At 40.4% G+C, this 23,387-nt stretch overlaps 1 protein-coding gene across 9 annotated transcripts in view; it reads left to right on the top strand.

Annotated features, from left to right (window-relative positions):
- Window positions 1–23,387, top strand: part of srcin1a (SRC kinase signaling inhibitor 1a) — a 101,658-nt gene that overhangs the window by 55,419 nt on the left and 22,852 nt on the right. For 4 of the 9 annotated variants that reach the window (XM_026164428.1, XM_026164419.1, XM_026164424.1 and 1 more), the window contains 14 exons: window positions 2,566–2,592; window positions 9,757–9,952; window positions 10,701–10,712; window positions 11,134–11,429; window positions 13,057–13,877; window positions 14,195–14,296; window positions 14,717–14,844; window positions 16,426–16,446; window positions 17,107–17,267; window positions 19,419–19,594; window positions 20,526–20,656; window positions 20,964–21,111; window positions 22,049–22,340; window positions 22,481–22,742. In XM_026164428.1, coding sequence (XP_026020213.1) covers window positions 2,566–2,592; window positions 9,757–9,952; window positions 10,701–10,712; window positions 11,134–11,429; window positions 13,057–13,877; window positions 14,195–14,296; window positions 14,717–14,844; window positions 16,426–16,446; window positions 17,107–17,267; window positions 19,419–19,594; window positions 20,526–20,656; window positions 20,964–21,111; window positions 22,049–22,340; window positions 22,481–22,742 — 2,773 coding nt within the window. The remainder of the gene's footprint in view (window positions 1–2,565; window positions 2,593–9,756; window positions 9,953–10,700; window positions 10,713–11,133; window positions 11,430–13,056; window positions 13,878–14,194; window positions 14,297–14,716; window positions 14,845–16,425; window positions 16,447–17,106; window positions 17,268–19,418; window positions 19,595–20,525; window positions 20,657–20,963; window positions 21,112–22,048; window positions 22,341–22,480; window positions 22,743–23,387) is intronic. The other 5 variants (XM_026164425.1, XM_026164429.1, XM_026164420.1 and 2 more) reach the window with 5 other exon arrangements.

Below are 23,387 nucleotides of genomic sequence, written 5' to 3'. Positions count from 1 at the left end.
CAAAGACAGCAGCCACTTCACAAAACCTGAATAATTTTAGAGCAGCCTTCTAAAGCTGTTGTCTATCATATATAACAAAACACAGATTTGTAATGAATGGCGCAGATATTCTGAGCTATGGATATTTTTCCCTTTTTGGGATGTTCTGGTAGGTTGGTGCAGTCGATCCCAAGACTAATGCTGAGTCCAAACTACATGCTGATTTAAAGATAAGATAAGATAACTCTTTATTGTCATTGTACAGTCATACATAGTACAATAGTATGATGAACTTGGAAAACTGTCGCACGTTGGCACTATATGCAACACAACACAACACATCACAGTAACTTAACTTAGTAATAAAATGAAGAATAAGTCTTTGTGTATTGCACACTGTTATTATTGCACATTAATTATTGTTGCACGTTGTTTTTTATAAATATTATTATTGTTATTGTTGTTCCCCCCCCAAAAAAAGTCCAGGGAGGTAGTCAATCAGGTCAGCTGTTTGCACTGATTAGGGCCATTGCCCTGTTGTAAAAGCTGTCCTTGAGTCTATTGAGTCTATCGGGACCTCAGCAGCCTGAACCTCCTGCCAGACGTCAGGAAAAGCAAGATTTAAAATATGTTGCAAAAGTCTCAAAATACTTCCAAAACATATTAAATGGACTTTTATTATTCAAGAGAAGTGTACAATCAGTGCAGCGTAGATATCAGGGAAACATGGAAATGTATTTTGATATTTAGCTCCCCCCTCTCCAGCCTGTTTGTGTGTATATACAGTATCTTCTGTCTAAAAAAAATCAATTAAATTTTGCTATTCTGGCAACTTTTTATTTTTAGGTAACCATATAGACATGATTTCCGTGAGTGCTGTAGATGTGGCTGCTTCCAGCTGCTCCTTTATTCACAAGGGACCCACTCGGCACGTTTGATTTGGCATATTTTTTTTTACGCTGGATGCACTTCCTGACACACCCTCAAAAGGATTTGTCTCCTCCTGGGATGGGATCTTTTGCTTGTTAGATGGCGTGAACCGCTACACCATCGAGCCATCATGTGTGCTATTGATGCAAAAAGTCAAAGTACTGGGAAAAATAATAATAATTCATCATTAGAATAATAAAATTTTAGTAGAATAGCTCTAGAAGTAAAAAGCATTTATTGTCTTTTTAGTGCATTTGTGATTTTTATTTTTTTTTAATTCTTTTTGTTGGTGTGGCGTTCAAGATTCACACTTTAATTCAAAACTGATAATATAAAATAATTATCTGTTCATTTATGTAAAGTAGCTACAAAACATTTAAAGTTTTCCTCTCCTGTTTTCATCAGAGCCATAAAACACCTTGTATACTGACTGAAAAGAGCTGCAAAGGGGGTTTCAGCACACAGTAGTTTACTGCTGCTACCTTCTTGCCCAGGAAACTTTACTGCTTTGTATTAATTTAATTATAGCACTTCATTCTGTGTCAAGGCCAAGCAAACAGTTGCATCTCGATACGAAAAGAGAAGACGGAAGGAAATGGAGTGACAGAAACACCTGAGCTGAAAAAGAGTGAGGGAACACTAAGTGAAAGCTTGGGTTGCAATAAGTTAGTAATCACTGGCCCTGATTCTCGTGTTTACAGAAATAATCTGGCTTTTGTTGAGACTGTATTAGAATGGGAGGCGGGTAATGAAAAACCACCAACTATCATAAATCAAAACTTGTCGCTTAAAAAAAAAAGAAAAAGAAAAAAATTCATCTGCCAGGAGACTAATGTGGGTTCTGGAGAACGGGGACTGAATGGACTGAAAATTGCCTGCAGATAAGAATAAGAACAAGAATAACAGTTTGGATTAGAATTAAAATTCATGGACTTTTGCAATCTTTTTTTTTTTTAATTTCCATGTCAGTTTAAGGTATTTTGGAGCCATCAGTGGATTGGCCTGGATTTGACTGTGGGGTAATTATGGCTTTATAGAAAGCCAGAGACCTCTGCCAAAATGCGAGCGCCTTTTAGTATGTGGCAGAGCAGCAGGAAGGGCAAATGGACAGATTAGAAATACAGCATGCACTGGCGAAAATAAGCAGGTGAGATTTCGAGGTTCTGATGAAAAGAGCGCAGCTGGTGGATTGGGAATGGATGAGACAGGAGACGGCAAGCGGGAGGCAGAGTGCTCGGTTGCCTGTGGTGGTGAAGTCTGGGAGAGAGGCCAGCGTTGCCGCTACAGAGTGGGTTGCTTGCTTGATTCGATTTCACTCTTTTCATTTCCTCACCTTCACCAGTTACAGCCAACAACGCAATCTTGTTTTAGGTACGCTGGAACCCAGTGCTTGCAAAACACAGAGACCACTTGCATTAACACCAATCATTTAATACTTCAGAGAGCCCTATTAGATGAGGCTGTCAGTAATATTAATGAGTTCAAATGACGCTTTCTGGAGGAAAATGCAAAACTTTTTGTGGCCTGCAGCGTGACTCTGTCTTGTAACTAGTTTACTTTGCTCTGCGCAATATTCTGTTTATATTTAACTTAAGCTATAAGCAGAGACATAAATATCTAACTATTCTCTCTGTCTCCCTTCCTGAAACTTCACAGCAACAGCCCAACTACTGGAGCTTTAAGGTCAGTGCTGCTAGTTCAAGTGTCCCTGTGTGTTTGTCATTTTTCCTGTCCGTTGTGTGTGTTAGTGTGTCCATTTGAATGTGTCTATGTGTGCTTTGTGCTGTGGCATCACTTTCAACCCTCAGGCATCACTAGCCTATCTCCATGCTACTTTGGCTTCAGTATCCAACTCGCTTGACATCTCTTGGCTCTCTGTGCACTGTGTGTGTGCATGTGTGTGAGACTTTTGTCTCTTTATGGGTGTGTGTGTGTGTGTGTGTGTGTGTGTGTGTGGTGGCAGAGGTGTCAGGGGGTGGCAACAGCTTAAACTTCTCCCGCTCCATTTAATCTGCAGAAGATGAATCTCTCTGGATTTATGATACCTCAGTCAGCTGGCATTAATGGATAGCAGCCATGTGACACTGCTGACGTATTACTGAGTGAGACATTAAGAATGCATTTCAGATGTGCTACTCAAGCATTACTGAAATAATGCTTTGGCATTAGCACAGAAGCTTGAGTCATGGCTAAAGATGCTAAATGTATTTTATCCACAGGTTTATAAAGGAAAAACATGGGTTATATACACTGGAGAACAGGCAGTGATATTGACTGTATAAATCACTTACGCTGAATTGCTGGCTTGCATGCAAGGTTGTGTGTATCACTTTCTGACTTTATAGATCATAGTGGTAGGCAGGGAGTTATACTATCTAAATAGAAGAGGTTAAAGAAGGTATTGATATGTGTGAGGGAAGAGCCCAGGGCTTGTCTGAGTTGTACTCTGACCTCAGTCTGTGCTCTCAGCATCATTTGGACCAGGTGGAAATGTCACTAAATATCAATGGCTAAATGCCCTGACCCTTGGGGAAGGGTAAGCAATTTATCCCCTATTCCCACAACTAATTTATTCTGAATAACATGAATTTAGAGTTCTGTCTGTCACATAAATGTGCCACACAAGTAAACGATTTTGAACTCTGCAGGACATACAGGTGGGCTGCCAAAGCTCGGGGGTGTTTGAGGAAGAAAAATAGCATTTGAAACAATCAATTGAACCAATTATGACTTTTGAGAAATGAAATAACAAGACTGAAAGATTTTCTGCAGAAATACTGAGAATGCTATTCATCTGCCTCCAACCCTTTGTCCTCCTTCACTATATCCATGAATCTTCCTCTTTTCCTGCTTGGAAGCTCCACATTCAACATCCTTTATCCATTTGTTACCCAACATATCCACTATCTCTCCTCTGCACATGTGCAAATCATGTCAACCTGAGCTAGCCCTCTGATATACTCATTTCTAATCTTATCCATCCTGCTCATTCCCAATGAAAATGTTAAAATGATGTCAAAATAATAATAATTGAAACTAATAATTATATTTGCATTTGAAAATGTGGGTTCTTGATTAGCAATGAAGGCCATGACATGCTCATCGGTATTCCCCAAAGTCAAGTTGACCTTTAGGGATGTTTAGTTTTTTTCCAACCGTTAATGAGAAACTGAAAGCTGCGTTATACAAACTGTGAAGTGTTTAGAAGAAAAGCTTTAGAAAAAAACTAAAATTAATCAACTCTTCTTTAGTCAAAGTAGTTCATGATTAACATTTTCTTTATCAGTGATTTACTAGAGATTGTTTTCATTTCTTTGCATTTATTAGTGCAAGTTGCTTTTTTGTTATTCACGTATTGTTTTGCAGCTTTGCACTAAATTAGGTTGTTTTAATAACACAGTAGTGAGAAAGAGAGAATTTATTGATTTGTTCCAGAGATGCAGCAGCATTAATATAGTGTCAAATGAAATAAGCAAAATACTCCAAGTGATCATAAATCTAAAAATATCATATATTTAGATTTTAACACAGAGGCTGTTGTTGACATCTTTTACTGTATGTCGGCGCCTCATCTTGTTCAATTTTCTCCATTTTGCACTAGAGCTTCTGAAAGCCATGTCCTGCTCCCTCATGCTATCATCTCTAATCTAAGGCTAATTCTCCCTGAATTACCCTCCCTGCTCAAATTAAACCCCCAAATGGAAGTAGTATAAGGACTGCATACACTCATGGTTTCATCTTTGGCATAAATATGTTTTCCAGGGATCTTATTGGATTGTAGCATGCTAAATATAGACACATTTTTAAGTCTAATTAACAAGTTGTGGGTGATGCATGACTGAACATATCCCTGAAATGAAACTGTCAAAGTTTCAAAACTGCTGTTTCTCTCGGCCAGAAACCCACCTAACACTCTCAGTTATAATATGGTGTCTTGAGGAACACTGCGTTATTATCACTATCTTTTATAAGCAAACCTATTGCAACAACTTACAATTTATAGCAATTTTACAAAGCATTTTGTTCCATGCATTGATGATTCCTGGTATTCTAAAGAGAAAGGACTCTGAGAGTATTGGGGGACTGTGTGAAAAGATGAAAAGCTATAATAACGGAAAAAAGCAAGTAGAGCCAAATGGATGTGAGAGATGGATCGATTTAGGGGGCTGTTTTCTCTCCATTTTCTAAAAGTGAGAGCTGTGAACTTTTTTTTGTGTGGGAAAAGAGCCAGGTTGTGGGTGGAGGAAAAACATTAAAAATGCTCAAGATGTAGACAGAAACAACACGAGAGATGTACCTGGATGTGGCTTTGGCCTCAGAGACTGAGGGGGAAGCAGATATGTTCACACAAAGCAGTTGAGTAAGAATTAAAGGAGGACACATGAGTGACAGGGGATAAAAGGTGGGAAATGAGGACATATCACTGGAGGCTAAGACACACAGAAGCATCCAGGGAAGATAAAGATATTATTAGGAGGGGCGAACAAAATAAGCTGGTGGGGGGAAAAAAGTATGAGATGTGGACAAGGTGTGAGGTTTGCAATTTAAAGATTTTACACCTCGGGAACCAAAGGCTTCACTCACATCAAGCTGTGTTTGGCATTTTTATATATAGTAATTTTCAAATCCAACAGAATTTAATGTCACTTAAGAGGAGAATTACTGCTCTTGCAGAAAAGATTAGAAAGAGGCTGGCAGCAACCATCATGTAATAAGCCAGCCTCTGGTTTTAGACTGTTACAGCAGTGTTCAGCCATTTTCTTGTCTTGTTGGATGCTCAGCTGTATCGTAGCCAATGCCGACACCTCGCACATGAACTCCTCTTAACTTAAGCTTGTGCATCACACGGTTCATATTTATTCACATTCTACATGTTATGTTATGAGCAAGAGGAAAATAGGAATATATAAGGACACAGAGAGTTCAAGTTCAAAATATACTCCAGAATTTTTAAAACAAGCTCACTTCACTTTTATGGCCAGATCACTGAACCTTCAGGCAGTTAGTTAATCAGGCATCAACCACCTCAAACTGAGCACAATATCAGAAAACAAGTTCAGGGTTTAAATTAAATGTAATCTTCACAGAGAGATAACTTTGCAGATGCATTCAATTTTTGATCGCCCCAGAAGTGTAATTACAGTATGCCTGATTAAAACATTCTGTGGCTGAAGTGAAGTTCACCATTTTTATTGAAGAAGAGATAAAAAATCTGACAACTAGTTTGCAGTCTAAATAAGACGACCCTGAAGTACAAGATGGAGTTTGATGAGAAATGCTCCCCCAAACATAGAAAGCCATATACCAAGGCTACAAGGCTTTTGACCTTAAAGCAGAGTAGACCATTGTGTGTGTGTGTGTCTGTGTGTATGCACGCATGCTAGTGTCTACAAGCAAGAAACAAGAAAAGACATGGTGGGAGGTTGCAATGAGTTTAATGCAGTTTGTAGCCTTAGGTTGCCTTGTCCCACTTTCCACTCTATTCACATGTAAGATCATCCTGTTCTCCTCTTGTTCCTCTCTTCTGCAATGCCCTTATAGCAGTGTGGAGATTGCAACAGTAATTGAGTGCTGTTGGAAAAAGTCTAAAAGAAAAGGTTGAGGTGTAGGGAAGGGGGTGGACGGTGGGAGGGTGTGGAGGAAAAATGAGGAGGTAAAACCAGTTTTCCTCAAAGGCTGTGAACACCGTGATGTAACGCTGGCATTTCTAGCAGCACCAGATGCATGACCAGATGGTGCATTCACATATATTATTTACAATGCAAAATTACCGCAGTGAGACATTTTCAGTTTACATATCACATAAACCACCAATATGGAAGTCAATGTTTGGGGACTGTTGTAATAAGACGATCTGAGTAAAACCACATGTAACAACAGCGGCAGTAATCTTATACCCAGTCATACATGGGGATTTCATTGTCTTGTTTTTGCAGCATGTTGAAAGGAGTTGCGGAGAGAATACAGGGTGAATAAGGAGGTAAATTTGGGTTTAAAAAGATGACAGGAAAGCTAGTTCAGACATACAGGATCATACTCTCCCATTTCCATTTCCTAGAAAGCTCAGTGGGTTATTTCGCTTTTAAATTATATTCTAACAAGGACAGCTAGAATGAGTCAAGCTGTAGTTCAGAGTTGCTCATATTCCCATTCATAGAAAAAGCTGCATTTCTTTGCCAAATCAGCTCCTGGGTGTTACTTTTACTGAGTAATATTTCATTTAGACGGCTGGTTCAGCACCTGTTCTGTGTTGGCTAAACACCTGAATTTGTTAAGCACAGAGTCCAAAAACTGCTTTTTATCATCCTCCTTCTTTATTGGCATTTAGAACGTCAAGTGTAGTCTACAAATAGTCTAGCAAAAATTAACATTAAAAAATGTAATAGTTAGGAAATATGCTAGAGTTAGTTGAGAAGATTGCTATCCGTCTCATGTATGTAAAGTATATATGAAAACATCACTATCAGTAGCACACCTCACTACGCTGGTTCATTCTAAAAAGTAACAAAAATCTACAAATCAGTACCTTTTAGCTCAGTAAGTAACCTTTTTACTGTTTAGCCTGTAAAGTGTAAAAATTACAACTGGTTATTTTGCCTATTTTGACGTAAGGTCATGTATAAATAACTCCAGCCTACATAGTAGTCTGGCAAGTGCACGAAGCCCAAGAATTATACTGCTGTTACCTCAGAGCTGGGATGACTGTTCACCAGTGTTGCCAGTCTGCTAATCATAGCTTCTTAGTTAAGCAGAAGACTCACATCAAACAGCTTGTATAACACCGAAAGCACGTTTCAACATTTCAATCACAACTTTTGCTTCCTAAAACAGTGGAAACGTAAATAAAATCTCCAGGGTTTATTTTGATCCCCCAACCCTCCTCACCCCTTAATGTCCCTATGTAGGATGGTCTGGCCAGAATGAGGCAAGCTACAGTGTGGGCTCCTCCTCCTCCTCTGTGATGCTGTTGGCTGTGTTCCTCGGTGTGGTCACAGCTTAGATAAATGACCCTATTAGAAAACATGGTGTGGGTTATCTGTCAGCATCGCAGTTTCTCAGTGCGCTCAGACACTGTCTGCCGCTACCATCACTGGTTTGGTTCACTGTGTATGATTGCGTGATTGAATTATGTATGATGGCGGCAAAAGGAATGTAAGGTTACATTATAAAAAATGGTCGTTGGGATTTTTAGTCTTGCTGCAGGTTTGTAACTCGTCTTGTAAACATACACGTGAATGCATGCAGCAGCTAATTAAAAGACCAAATTACCAATGACTGCAGTACCTAACATGATATAAGGTCCCATATATTGCTGTTTGGTTATTCCATTTCCTACTGGAATAATTACTCGATTCCCAGAAGTTTAATAAGTAAAAAAGATTTATCTCATTGAGTTGCATGAGTACTGCAACGTTTATTATCATTTGCATCTACATATTAAGGATATCTACTAAAGCTAAAGCTAGGCTGGTGTTCACTTGGAAGTGTTGGACAAATTGAACTATGATCGTCGGTGCAAAATTCTGTAGCAATCGATCTAAAAGCTGAGTATGCACCGAGGTGGTCGATCGACTATCTGACGGTGACATTGCCATCCATTGAACTGTGCCACCTGCAAGGCTAAAAAAAATTAATCTTGTGCTACATTCATTTTGCCCACTGTGACAGTATATTGTCACATGCTGCCTTTTGGTAAAAACAAAACCCACCCTTTTGAAATTCTCTGTCTGGGATATTGAGATGGATTTCTTCCCTGCTATTTTTTCATTTTACTGATTAAGTAGTTAATTGATTATTTTGAAAAAAAAATCCATATTGAAAGTATTCTCTGTTTGCATCTTTCATTTCTTGTTCAGCATGCTTTCCTGGCTTATTACCCAATTAACAAAACCATAAATGGATGTACAGTGGTTGTGTATTCTGTGCAGTGCTGTGTGTTTATGAATGAATTCAAACAATCCACTGCTGAGACTTAATGAGCGCAGATATGGCCCTCCATATTGCTTCTGTCAGTATCCCATTAATTAAATACCACATTAATGGAAGGAGCAGTAGATCCATGCTGCTGCTTGACTTAGGCAGCGAAAGGAAGACAGGGAAATTCTTAGAAAGGACTGTTCTAAGCGAGCAGAACGACTGTTGTGCTCGTGGTTCAAGGAGGATGAGACAGGAATGGCTCCTGTGCTGTGGCCAAAGATGCATTTGCTTTTGCCGTCCAAACAATGAGCAGACAGCATTCTGGGAGCTCATTACAGCAGCCTCTGAGCTGGAGGAGACTCTGCAGTGGTGGGGGATCAGAGAGACAGTTCAGTGAGCTCAGCCCCAGCTGCGCTAACAGTCTTTCAGTGAGAGACGCCTGGGCATAGGCCAGCAGGATAAACCCACAGTGACAGCCTGGGATTTGCATGAGCTTCTCCTCCCATCCCACAAGCATTCATTTAAAGTTCGTAGCTGCAAACGGACAAGTTTGTATGAGAGCGTGTGGGAGGTGTGCAAAGTCTCACTAACTTTTTCTGAGTTTCTGCTTAATACGTCTCCTTACAAGTGATTCATAAAGGCTGATGTCCTGGCATTCTGTGCCAACTGAGTACAGCTATATAATGTTTTGTTGCTGCACCATTCAACTAATGTCAGAGACTGTGACGCCAGTAATTCTTTGTAAATGGCTGCTAGCTTAACCATTGTCAGGGCTTCAATAATCTTGTTAGGTGTTTCATTGTGTGGTGTCTCACTGTGTGCCTGCTTTCTGTTTTCGAGTTGTTCTTACACCACTAGCCCCGTCCAATCCATTCTTTCCACTTCAGTTTCACTTCACAGTGAATTAATCTGTCCCTTTTCTCTCTGTAGAGCCGCAGTCCACGCCACTCCCAGTCTACCCAGTCTGGTCTTGCCGACCAGGCTGCCAAGCTCTCTTTTGCCTCCGCTGAATCCTTGGAGACTATGTCAGAAGCCGACATCCCCATTGGGTTTAACCGGATGAACCGATTTCGCCAGAGTCTGCCGCTGTCCCGCTCAGCCAGCCAGAATAAGCTACGATCTCCAGGTTAAAATCACTGCATACCAGCTGGACTCAAGGCAGCTTTCTCTTTACCTCATGTAGCTGGTGAAGGGAACCACTGTGCTTACAAGGAATTGAAGGAATTGTGTTTTATTCACACCGAATTTACAGTCTTTAGTCTAATTGACCTGCTATAAAAATGTACAGAACACTCAAACCTGATAAAGTATGACTTTGTTTTTCAGTGTCGATGCAGTACGCTCCCTGTGAGCTCAAAAATGTCTTGTAGTTTTTAGAATGCAACAAAAAAACATAGATATTTTTTTCTTAGGATAGGTATTTTAGTGACATTTCATTTAACTGTAACAGAGTTCATACTGTACTGGATTAAGTATATCCTTGTGTGCAAGCAGAACATTCGAGGACAGTTTTATATTAAAAGGGCCTTGGGAGTGTAGAGAGGATTAATGTGAAGGTGGTGCAGATTCATGAAGAGCAAGGTGTGGAGTTACCTTGCGCAGGTAAAAGAAGTGGGTGTAAAATTAAAGAGCTATACCTGATTAGGGCATTCCTGAATAAGAAGTTCAAGCAAAAGTGGCACACCAGGCTTGCCTGTCTCCCCTGTCTCTACACTAACTACTGTCTTTGTTTTCTTCTCTTCCCAACTTGTCTGCAGTATTAACTGACACTTAATTTTGCCTGACTTTTAACTCTTGGTCTTTCTTTGCTTTGTTTGTTCTTTTTTGTTTGTCCCATGGTGTATGACTTTTTGTTTGTCCCATGGTGTATGAAGATGAATTTTCAGGTTAGTCAGGCGTCAAACACATCTTTATTTATATGATCGTTGCAGAATCTGCTGAAAGCTTTTTATGAAGTTGGGATGTTTTGGAGTTTAATTATTCATAGGTGGGGCAACTAATACTCAAAAAGAAAACCTTGCAAAAAATTCAGCCTGTGCATGCATCTTTGTGCATTATCTGTGAATTCTCAACTAGCTCTCACAATCCTAATCTAACATTAAGAAAATAAGAGTGGGTTTGGTACTCATTTAGCCATTAATCATGTTGACATCTGATGAGAAAAGTTATCTAGATTTCGTATCTCAAGAGTCAGAACATTTGTATCATTTCAGCTGCAGCCAACAAAATGTCTCTGCTAGTTCTCTCCATCCACTAAAGCCAGCATCTTCTGACTCAGCCACCTTCTCCTTCATCGCTTTCTATTAGGCGTGCTGTTTCTGCAATATGGAGATGAGACGCGTCGGGTGCACATCACCCATGAGCTCACCAGCCTGGATACGCTGCATGCTCTCATCGTGCACATGTTCCCTCAGAAGTTGACAGCAGGTATGCTGAAGTCACCCAACACAGCCATCCTGATCAAGGACGAGGCCCGTAATGTCTTCTACGAGCTGGAGGATGTCAGAGACATTCAGGATCGCAGCATCATCAAGATTTACCGCAAAGAACCCATCTATGCTTCTTATCCCGCTGCCGCACACCTGGCCAACGGGGACTTGAGGGTAAGCAGAATGGAACTGGGAGGTGAAAAGGCCAGCCTGTTTTCTGCTATTTCACAGAACAAAATTCTTGTCTGATCTCTGGCAAGTTTGACAACTGAACTGTCAATGAAAACTATAATTGGGTGCCTTTTTGGTAAGGTAATAGTGCCTTGTTTTATTATTTTTATTATTTTAGTGGTTACTTTGACTATTACAGGCTATTACAGTATATTCAGGTTAGTAATTTAACAGGTATTCCTCCTGGAAATGTATTTTCTTATCTTCAAGTAGGCCATCTGTTGCTGTGCAGACACCAGAGAACAATGTTCCTGTGTGAAATGAGCATATTTTAACATTCAAAGCTATTTCTGCTTCAGTAAAGATCAAGGGAGCCTGAGGGAGATCTTTTTTTAGTTTTTTTTTTATACAAAACTCTGCTTACAATCTGCATTATTCACAAAATACTAAGAATACAACTCTTGTTAACCATGCAAACAGAGAATGAAAAATGATTTCAGTGCATGTACTGTGCTTGTTTACGTAAACATTTTATACAAGAAGTTGACATGGAAAAAGAGGGGAAGGGGTGGCCAACGAGTATGTGTACACCACAAAAACATCAACAAGTATCCACATAGGCCTAAAGACCAGCTGGTGACCACCTGGCAACCAGTTGGCAACAGTTGATTAGGAAAAATAAGTATTCCTTAGTGGTTGCCAGTGGTTGTTCACAGTCACTGTGAAATCTATTGCTAAAGCCCCAATCTTGCAGGCTGGAGGTAGTTTTTACTGCACTTTTTAAAGTTTCAGTACCTCTCAGTGGTTAGTTAGTGTTTGCGATTCTTGGTACATCCAGTTTCTTCCACTGAAAATCAGAAACCACTTGTCAACTGGTCAGGGAATACAGGGTTTGGCTTAGTTTTAATGCCATGGTTTTTCAGTGTATATAAATAAATTTATCCCTGGTTACAAAGGCTAAACATCACAGATTACTCTGTCTTTGTCTAATATATTCTCTGCAATAAACTGTTTGCTATGATGCTGAGAATGAATGAAAACAGGAATGACTTAAGTTAGAAAAGTAGATATGCGACTAGGAAAAGCAGACTATTTGACAGTTAAAAGGTTCAGAAATTAGAAAAATCACAACAGGAGTAAATTAGCAGCAGGGGAACACAGCCAGAGGTGAAGTTAAAGATAGCACTGGGGCATGTTTAACAATAATATACTAGACAAAATGCAGGGAAGAAGAGCTCAGTGAAGAAACGTTCAGAGCTTTTCAGGTTGAATGAGCTTTTGCATCATGTTATCATCCTGCTGTAGATAAAGATACAGATTTAAGACTACATGGTCTTGTTTTGCCTCGCAGATTCTTTCCATTTAGAATAGACACAATCAATTTTATTCCTTTTATCATTAGTCTAATAAACAAAATCACAGGCAGCATCTCTGATCTCTTCCATTGGACCAATAATTTGTCTCGTTGTTTAACAAATTTATCATCATATTTTGGCATCTGCAGATCCTGACACCTTGTCTGGTGTCAGCCAGATCCAAGTCATAGCCATAGTCATTATAAGCATGGGAATCACAGCACACTCATCTGTTGGTCTCCATGGTAACTCTCATCCCTCTTTGTTCATTTCAGAGGGAAATGGTCTACTCTTCCCGCGACTCCTCCCCAACTCGCCGCCTAAATACCCTTCCTTCCTCCACCGCCTCAGCATCCTCTGGGTCTCCTTCTCGCTCACGCCTCTCCTACAGCGGGGGCCGTGCTCCATCCTTCGGTGGATCCCATCCCCAACATGATCAGCCCCGACACCCACACCATCCCTCAGCCGGCCATGGTGCCAACGCAGGTCTTTCCCCTTCACCTAGTGCCATCCTGGAGCGCCGTGATGTCAAGCCTGATGAAGAGGTTTCTGCTAAAAACATGGCACTGATGAAAAATGAGGGGCTATATGCCGATCCCTACAGCTTGATGCACGAAGGCCGCCTCAGCATCGCTTCCACCCAGTCATTAGCTGCGATCGGAGACCCCTTTAGCTTCCCTGTTTCCGCTGGCCTGTACCGACGTGGCTCTGTGCGCTCCCTCAGCACCTACTCAGCTGCTGCTCTCCAGGGAGACCTGGAAGACTCGCTCTACAAGCCTGGAGGTTCACTATACTCAGACACATACTCTTCTGCCACTCTGGGCATGGGATTTCGCATGCCACCGTCATCCCCACAGAAAATCCCTGACATGCAGCTGAGGGACAGGGACTCTTATTCCAGCACACCCAGAGCCTCACCTGTCAGACAGAGTTTCCGCAAGGACTCTGCCTCTTCTTCTGTGTTTGTGGAGAGCCCGAAATCCAGGCCCAGCTCCAGTTCTGATCCTCTGTGTATAACAGCTGGACCTGGAGAGGGCAGCCGCACCACATCTGGTTTTGGGTCTTCGTTATCTGGGCAAGATTCTGACAGTAGCAGGTCAGTAAGAATCAGTGTGAATGTTTTCCTGTTTTTATTCATGTATTTTATTGTATCTTCTGATGCAGTGTGCATCAGGGGAAAAAAGCAAACAAACAAAAACAAAACCCTCAAAGTTACATATTTTCTCTGCCTGATAAAATTTTACAGATATTATTAATTCATGTTTAACAATCTTCTATTCAAATTTGCATATTTCACACCCCTAAGAACAAATATTTTTCTGTTTGCAAAGAATTCCAAGTGTTTTTTCAGCTCTTCGTTTGTGTTGAGTTCAGGGTTTTGTTTCACAGATGTGCTGTTTGTTATTTTCGCAGGGATCATCGCCTGGAGCGTATGGAGGCCATGGAGAAGCAGATAGCCAGTCTGACTGGCCTCGTCCAGAGTGTGCTGACCAGAGCACCAGACAGTGACAGCACGTAAGACTCTCCATTACAGCCCATTAACCCTCTGAAAGTCACAGATACAGCATTAGTTTGGACACAAAAACAGGATGATCGACAGGATTAGTATCTATTATGAGAGCCATTAGAAGCTCCATAGCTGTGAAGTGGTGCATTACCTTGTGTGAGCACAGCACAAATTCAGAGCACTAAACATTAGCCACAGGGCACAATGCTGATCAGTGCACTGATAAATACAGACATCTCCTAGAGTCTTTCAGTAGATTTTGATTCCTTACACTGACCATTGTTATCAGGGCACTTTACTCTCACATATGCAGTAGACTTCATTAAAAAGGTGACAACTTGTTAATGTAATCAGTCTGATAGTATCCAGCACTGGTGCTTCTAGTGTTAGCACTGTAATTGCCTTGCCCTGTGGCCGTTGATCCTCAGATGTGGCCTGCTGCGTCTCTGCATGATGGCGGGCTGCCCTCCAGACCAAGGGACGGAGTTTTCACGGCCATTACCTTTCTCTTCCAGCGAGAAGACCGAAACCAACAGTGATGGCTCCGCCACTGGAAGTGAGTAAAGCAGCGTAATTGTTACCTGTGAACCCAACCGTTACTAACACTTCCTTTCCTGTGCTGTTTAGAATACTTTTATGGCTCGATTTCCCTGCTCCCTGTGCACGCACCCGAATGTACACAAACTAGCAATGGAGGTGACTTCCTGGTTTAAGACTAATATTTGCCAACTTGGTAACTTTCTTACAAGAGGGCGGATAAGAGGTTAAGTTAAGAAATGTAGCATTGGTAATTGTTTGTTTGGAACTTTTAGTTCTACTCCAGCATTGTTCAAACAATGTGTTAGCTATCAAACTGCATGTGAATATGTAGTTATACAGTCTGACCCTGGAACTTAAACATGTTTATCTACATAAACAGTAATAGTGTCCTGTCCCAAACAGAATTCAAAGAATTTTATTTCATTTTTGCTCTAGTGGGAATGTATATTGACATGTTAATGGGCCAAATATAGTGCATAATACACTGAGTCAGATGAAATATCTTTAAATAAATCAGTGGTATGATAGGTTATATGGTAATACTTCCATGTATCGTAAATAGCGATCCTACACTGGCTGTGCATTTTTTATTATAAGCATTGCAAATCTAACAGCAGATTTAGCTTATGAAGTCATAATAATTCTCATGGACAGTTTTTCTTCTAGCTATCCAAAACTAACTGCATTACGCAGGAAAACTTGCCAGTGTTCATTTTAATTGAACCAAGTGAGTTCAGTGTTAAAGTCTCTTTGGACACTCTCTGAGACATTACATTTCCACCTCCTTCATAGTTCTTTTTTCTTTTTCTCTTTGACTGTCTTTGCTTTTCTGTCGCTTCTTAAGTGGAAGAGTTTAATTTAAAATGTCTAATATATCATTTGATAATCAAAATTAAGCATCAAATCAAGCATCAAATCGGGTTAATAGAATTGTTAAAGCTCGGTCAGATGAGAAAATTACTCTTTGGTTCTTTTGAGATTGTACCGCAAAGTTTTTTTTGCATTGCTAAGTACAAATACAGGAAAGCAGAGGCGAAATGCTAGACGGATCTGTCAGAGATTGAAAAATATACCTGGTGACAGCTCGTGAAATGTGTTAAATAAACTGAGATGCCAAATTGTAAACATAACCTCCAGAAAGAGGAAATAAGACAGCTTTGAAGTCTTTGGAAGGTTTATTCCTTCACTTGTGACTGTCTCTGCTGGCGGCATGTAAATTCAATTTTGTGTTCAAAGGTATTTTTCAAAATATCAGATATTCTATATAAGAAATAAATATTTAATCATAGAATTTGTTAAATACTGACAGGAGCTTTTCAGCTTTTGTACCCCGATAGGTACACTGGATGCATCCCTTTGATACTGTACAGTCATTCCTGTCTCTCCATAATTTTATAACCCTGTTGTCTTTGAAGCTTCCTCATGCATTGGATCACTGCCATAAGACTTATGCCATCATCACAGCCATTGTCTCTGCTATAGTCAATAAAATGTTCTCCGGGATCACCATTCTGTAAATCTAAACTTTCCTCTCCCTCTTTGTCTCTCTGCTACTCATTAATTTCTTGGTAACTGGCTCACTCTTTCTATATTCCAGCCGGACGACAGAAGAAGAAAGGTAGTTTCCATCTCCTACTCTATCACCCTTTTACTCCTTCCAGACATTTCTCATTGCTCCCTGACCTCTGTATGGGTGTGTGGTGTTGCTGGGTAGCTGGCAGTGTATATTCTCCTATTTATCTCCTGGTTGGTTTCCCAGAACGCAGACTCCCCTCGTTCTGTCTGTCTCTACTTTTTAAATTTCTGCTTGGTTATTCCTTTGCGAATTTCAGAGGTTTGTTCTGGCACACAGTGGAAAACTCTTTTGTGAGGGTGTGTGAATATGTGGTAGAATATATGGTGGGTCAATGACCATACTCACAAAGGCCTATGTTCAGATAAGAGCATGGTTATCCCTGTGTGTCACTGCTGAATAGACTAATTGCACTTCTCTATGGGTTACTAATAGCATGAGCTCATATTTCTCCCACTGGGCAATTAGAGTTTTGTGAATATGGGACTTTTTTGTATTCACACACTATATCCTCTGTGTGTGTGCGCCCAGAGTTTCTGTATATGTAATTTTTTTGGCCTTTATGGCAAGTGTGTATTTGTGTTATTGTTTTACTGTGTGATGCTGGCTGGCTGCAACTCTCACCGGAGCATAACCCAACAAACTAACCGCTTTGTTTCCCAACGACCTCCCGGTGACCCCCGTTTCCTGCTCTGTGATTGGCAGCAAATACACCGTCGGCACCTCTAGCTCTGATGCCGCCGCCACCTTCTAACTCAATCCAGGTGAACAGCGTTGGTCGCTTGCAGATGCAGCTCCATCTTCACGGTCTGCAGCAAAACGCCAGCGACCTGCGCAAACAGCTCAACCAGCTACGCAAGATCCAGGTATTTAATATCCACGATTAAATGTTTTTAATTGGTTTGTCCTTTCAGATTAGAAAACTGGTTATTGTCTAGCTCTACGAACACCGTTTGTTTTCCTAAATATACCTTTGATATTCGAGTTTATATTTAATGTTTCCTGTCTCATCTAAATGATTATCGTAGCTGCCAATGGCACTCTGTGTTTGTGAACCGAGCTCTCTGTGGTTGTGTAATGAATCCCACTATGTAAGAACTACATAAAATTTATCTGGACACATCTAGTCCTCCTCCCTATGGAGGAAAATAATGTTTTCTTTCATCTTTTTTGTTAGTTATATTGTTGTTATTGCACAGCAGAAAAACAAATGCATATAAATATGTAATAAGGATAAAAAGAAACAGACATCTGATATTAATGCGATATTTTGAAATGTAAATTCACTGTGACAGTGGTATAACTCATCAAAACAAATTGTAAAAGGTGAACAATTATTAACACCCCCACCTCTACCCTAATAACATGCAAATGGTTATTTGTATTTGTATGTGTTGCTAATGGCTTTGCAAATGTACGCTCTAAAAAAATCAGCAGCAGCATGCCTCGCCTGAGACACTTTACTGATGACTCTGCATATTACACAGTCTTGTGAGCAGTTGTTATTAACAAGTTTCTACTGAAGAAGTAGTCCTTAGGAAGAGTGTTGACAGCATGCTGAGTAGATTATTTAGAGAAACCAGGACACTGTTTCTGGGTTGAGATAAACCCATTTTTTACTGAAGCGAACTGGCATTATCTTGATCAGCGTGAATGATGTGCTAGTAGCATTTGTTTGGAGCATCCTTTTCCGTTTCGCTCCTTAGACCTGTCGAGATAGATGCAGAATTAGACAGAAAGCCACAAGAAGAGTTAACCAAAATGTGGAAATTAAGTCCTTTCTGTCTGAGTTTCATTTATCTCCGCTTGAAGTGGTGCCATGGTTACTGCAGGAGGAATTAGAAAGAGATGAGATAAATGCTCTCACTTTCAGAGTGAAGTTTCTTGCAGGAAAAGGAGTGAAAAATTGAGTAATGGAAGTGAGAGATGATAGGCATGTGGTGCTTTTATTTGTTCCGTAAGAGCAGTTGCAAGGCTGCTTTCAACTAGCGAAACAGTGAGATGGCGAGCCAAACACCAATGGTTGTGATGCACCGAAGAGAGAACAGTTTGCTGTTTGCGTGTCAGTGTGCCCAAGTGTGACCTCTGCACCTGGGCCTATATTGCCGCCCGTGCCGATGGCCAACAGCTTTAATTTTACATGTGAATGAATTATGCAAGAGGGTAAAGTAGAGACAGGCAACTGAGCAAGACAGAGGCAGCAGAGCATGCTATTTCTCTTGATGCATTAAACATTTTTCTTTAATGTGTTACTGTACTCCTTGCTTTTGGACTCATGCATCTACATCACTGCTGCTGGCAGTATATCAGGGAATACTGGGTAATTATAAATGTTAGCGATATTGTTGTCTTGCTTCACTTCCTGGAACAAAAGAATAATCAATTATTCATTTTTTCTTGCTTACTGGGTGATTTCATCTTGGGGAGTTGTGTTACATGCATAGTCCTGTAGAATATTCCTTTCATAACACTGAAAGCAAGTGGAGTTCATGCTTGGTGCATCTGTTTCATTTTCCTCAGGGTATTTCAGCCCTCTGTGTTTAGAACAATATTGTGTGCACATGCTAATGCAAATACAGACAGCAGAAAGTGAAGTATTGGCTGCATCTCAGAGTGGTTTTAAGAACATATTGTTCATTACATCATGAAGGCTAAAACTCACTAATATTGACTGGAAAATTAATATACATTAAAGGACAGAGTTAAGTGTTCTTCTCATGTGGAAGGTCATGGAGTAAAGATGCCAGAGAACCTGACCCCTCAAGGACAAGGTAGAAAAAGGTGTGCAGTTGTTGCAAATCACTGAAGTTTTCATTGTAAAGCCTTAGTCAGCTCCAGTTCTCCTCCTTAATGCGATAGTATTTTGTGATAAATGAAATAGCAGCTTTCATAACGCCAGCAAGCAATGCTCCAAAGACCAAGAAGGCTAACATTCCCACAGCTAATTTCCAAATATTTGCTGAGTGTACGTGTATTTCTGTGATGTTTTTTAACGTGTGGCTTTTTTTTTCATGCAGCTAGAGAACCAGGATTCAGTGCGAACGCTGCTGAAGCGGACAGAGGCGGAGCTGAACGTGCGTGTGACTGATGCCCTGAGGAAACAGGAGGATCCTCTCCAGAGGCAGCGCCTCCTGGTGGAGGAAGAAAGACTCAAATATCTCAACGAGGAGGAGCTCATCATTCAGCAACTCCAGTCAGTTACAGTACACGATTTGTTTCTTGGCAGTGCAGTGTATAACAGTTGTTGAGCAGTACACGCTTGATGATAGAAACCAGTGATAATTTTAAAAAAAAAGGGGGTTTCCAAATATAGAAGAATCTATGAATGCAATCTGTGCTGTAGGTGAATACTGGTTGACATTTGTGTAGTTTAAGATGCGTTTTAACTTGTATTTTATAATTATATCAGACATAGCAAAATTCATGTCTCTTTTACGACACACTGATAGGATAAAGCTGTCGCTATAATTAAGCCCGGCACAGAGCAAGATGCTTATTAAGATCTGAGTTACACGACTGTCCAACAACTAATTAAACTGACTGCAAAATGAGAGCAAAGAGCTACCTTGAGATTTAATAATCAGATAACCTGCTTCAGTCTTGTATGTGGAAATTTGCTGGATCGCTCTGTGAGTCGAAGAAGACTTATTGAATGTCACTCGTTTCTGCACTTGGATTTTAGAATAATTAGTTGAACTGTTAGATGATCCCTGCTAATCGATGTCTGGTACTTTTCCTGGCTAGTGGCAGCCAATTATTTTGATTAATTATACACTGAATTTTTATTCATCATATGTCTTGAGGACCAGACTAGATCAACTCAACATTAGCGCTTAACGAATTTATATTTGCGTAGTTTACGTTTTCTTGAAGGCATCATATTATATAGCTATTTTAAAAGTTTCTTACTTCAGTTGCTGCATGAAACTTTCGAAAACTAATCTGTACCTCGTCCAGTTCAGCTTGCCCAAACTGTTGATCTAGTTCCCAGTTGATTGAGAGACAGTTTATTGGCAAAAGCATGGCTGAAACATGAATATCACGATTTTGAGATAAATATTCAGTCGAATCTAAGTGTGGTGGAGGAATCCCTGGTGTTCAGCCTTCTGTCTGTTCCATCTCAGCGACCTGGAGAAGTCGGTGGAGGAGATCCAGAAGGAGTCGTCTGTCAACCACAAGCTGGTGACAGTGCAGGAGCTGGAGGAGAAGGCCACTCTTCTGAGAAAGCTGGGAGAAACACTCACGGAGCTGAAAAGTGAGTCATTCTGGTGGATTCACTGTACACTGGCGCAAAAAGGAAAACACAGCCCTTTATGCTGGCAGACCATTTATAACGCCCTAGTTACTCATCAATGCACTGACTAACTTGTAGTCATGAACAGCCAATCTGTAGCACTTAATCACCCTCAGATTACTCATTGTCTCAATGAACTCAGTGACCATTTACCTAAATTGAAAAAGGTTATGGTTGCCTACCACAAAACATTTTGGACAAATGTAATAGATATTTTTTGTGTGATCACAGTTGGCTCCCTGTATTAATCTGTTGCTTTCCCCTAAAGATCAATTTCCAGGTCTGCAGAGCAAGATGCGGGTGGTGCTCCGGGTGGAGGTGGAAGCTGTCAAGTTCCTGAAGGAAGAGCCACACAGACTTGATGCCCTGTTAAAACGATGCAAGACTATAACTGATACCCTTGCTACCATGCGCAAGTATGACCTAGCACAACAATACCTACTTGGTTGTTTGTATTCCAGTAAAAAAACAACATTAAAGTCTAATAGCTGTCTTTACACTGAGTTTGAGATTTTAATAATCCTTTAAATACTGACAAGGAAGCACTTGTCCAGTAAATTCTTAAGCTCTTAAGTATGATCTGAAAGCTGTTAAATATGCCGAACACTGACTGACCTGTATCCACTTGTAATCAATTCCAGTCAGCCCAGTTTTTCCATTTGCACCTCTGCCAAAGGCATAATGTTTTCACCCCTATGTGCTGGTGTGTCAGCAGAACATTATGGATTTTCATAAATGAGGCAGTGAGAGAGGCCTTTGACCAAGAAAATTTATTAGATGATGTTGTTGATCCAGATCAGAAACTTTCATGCTTAAACATTTGCTGTTTTAAGTCAGAGTTCTGAGTTCATTAAGAGATATAGAAGTGATTTAAATCCATCAAGTGTGAAGAAAAGCAGTATTTAAGTGTGTAGTCAAGCTTCCAGTATTGTTGTACTTAATTGGCATTATTGAATGTCACACTGATGAATGTCCTTTTTAGTCACATGAGTAACAGTTTTAATTTTGCGGTTAGTATAGACTAGAGGACGTTGAAGGACTTTTTCCTTCAGCATGCCATTGTCTATCTCCTAATCAGCCCTGTGTCCAAAAAGCGCCTCACTCTCAGGCTTAATTAATCTCAGTGATAAAAGAGCTCATCTAATGTTGCTCTTTTCTTTCATCTTTTGGGTAGCAGTAAGTTGGCAAATGCATTCAGCAGCAGTGGAAGTTTTTATCCTTCAGCGTTTAGTGTTTGGGGTCTTTTTTTAGCATTTGCAATTCTTTTTCATTTCGAGATCTGTATAATACATGTTTGTTGTTTGTGTTACATTTAAAAATGTTGATTAATTAATTCTTCTTCTGTCTTGCTAGACAAGCAAATGAGGGAGTATGGAAGAAGCAAGAAGACTTCACTAGTTCATCATCCAAGCACAACGAGGACTTGCGAAAGTTTGCAGACTTTGAAATCCCCACCATCAATGATCTTGGGGGAGGCAACAGCTTGTCCAATTGGAGCCCTCACACCAGCCTCAGCCGTGGACATGGCAACCCATCCGGCCTTCACAAGGATAATCATCCTCCTGTTCCCCACAAGGGCAAAGCTCTGGAAGAGCTTGAGCGTCGTGCTGCTGCTGACAAAGCTTTGTCCATGGAGGTCCGACTGGTAGGGATTATTTCTGTTGTTTATTTACGTGTTTTTCACCATCTGCTGTAAATACTTTGTGATGCAAACCAATAAACCAGTGAGGCATGACTATAGTTTTGTGTTCATACACTGCTCACATCCACCTCTCAACTTCACAGGCAGCAGAGCGGGACTGGGAGGAGAAGCGGGCCAGTCTAACCCAGTACAGTGCTCAGGACATCAACCGTTTGTTGGAAGAGACCCAGGCTGAACTAATGAAGGCTATTCCAGATTTGGATTTTGCTGCCAAGCAGATTAAGCCCTCCTCCAACACACCATCAACACAGACCCCCCAGAGTGGGGCAGCGACCCCAGACCACCGTGCCAACAAGCCCCAGCACAAGCTTTCTGGGAAAGAGGGAGGGTCCAGGCGTGGCTCTGGTGAGATGAGGCTCAGGCTGCATTAGTATGATAGATCAGAGTTTTGTTTCATGGCATCCATTTTTTTTTAAATGAATCTAATTTTTAATTCTTCAATAAACAATCCCTGTTATGTAATCGGTTTATTAAACTGCATGTTAAAAACATACGGTTGTGCTTACATTATAGTAATTTGGGGCTTTTAATTGTTTCTTTAAACTGTTCTTTTTCCAGGGTTGATTGATTGAAGAGTATACATCTTTAATGACTTAAAGAATTTAATTTGAATGTATTTTGACCCTCACACAGGGTCAGAATTAAATATACATACTCAGTTATATACAAACACTCCACTAATACTTGTTAATTTTCCTTTTAAAGGTTAAAAGTTGCAGTTCAACTTTATGCTTGTTGTAGCCATCAACAAGTATGTAAAGCATACCATATGGTGTAATTCTGGCTGGATATTTGGCCATCCCTCTTCAAATTTCAAATTTCAAATTCAAATTTTATTTGTCACGTACACAGTCATACACAGTACGATATGTAGTGAAATGCTTGGACAACTGCTCGTGACCTAAAGAAAACAAAAAAGGAAAGGCTATGAATAAGATAGGAAATAAATATGAAAAATTAAAAAGGGTAAATTTAACTAGGAAGGAATAA

The sequence above is a fragment of the Astatotilapia calliptera genome, chromosome 4 (genome assembly GCF_900246225.1).
Source record: "Astatotilapia calliptera chromosome 4, fAstCal1.2, whole genome shotgun sequence".
NCBI lineage: Eukaryota > Metazoa > Chordata > Actinopteri > Cichliformes > Cichlidae > Astatotilapia > Astatotilapia calliptera.
The sequence above is the reverse complement of the archived record's forward strand: the minus strand, read 5'-3'. Positions and strand labels throughout refer to the sequence as shown.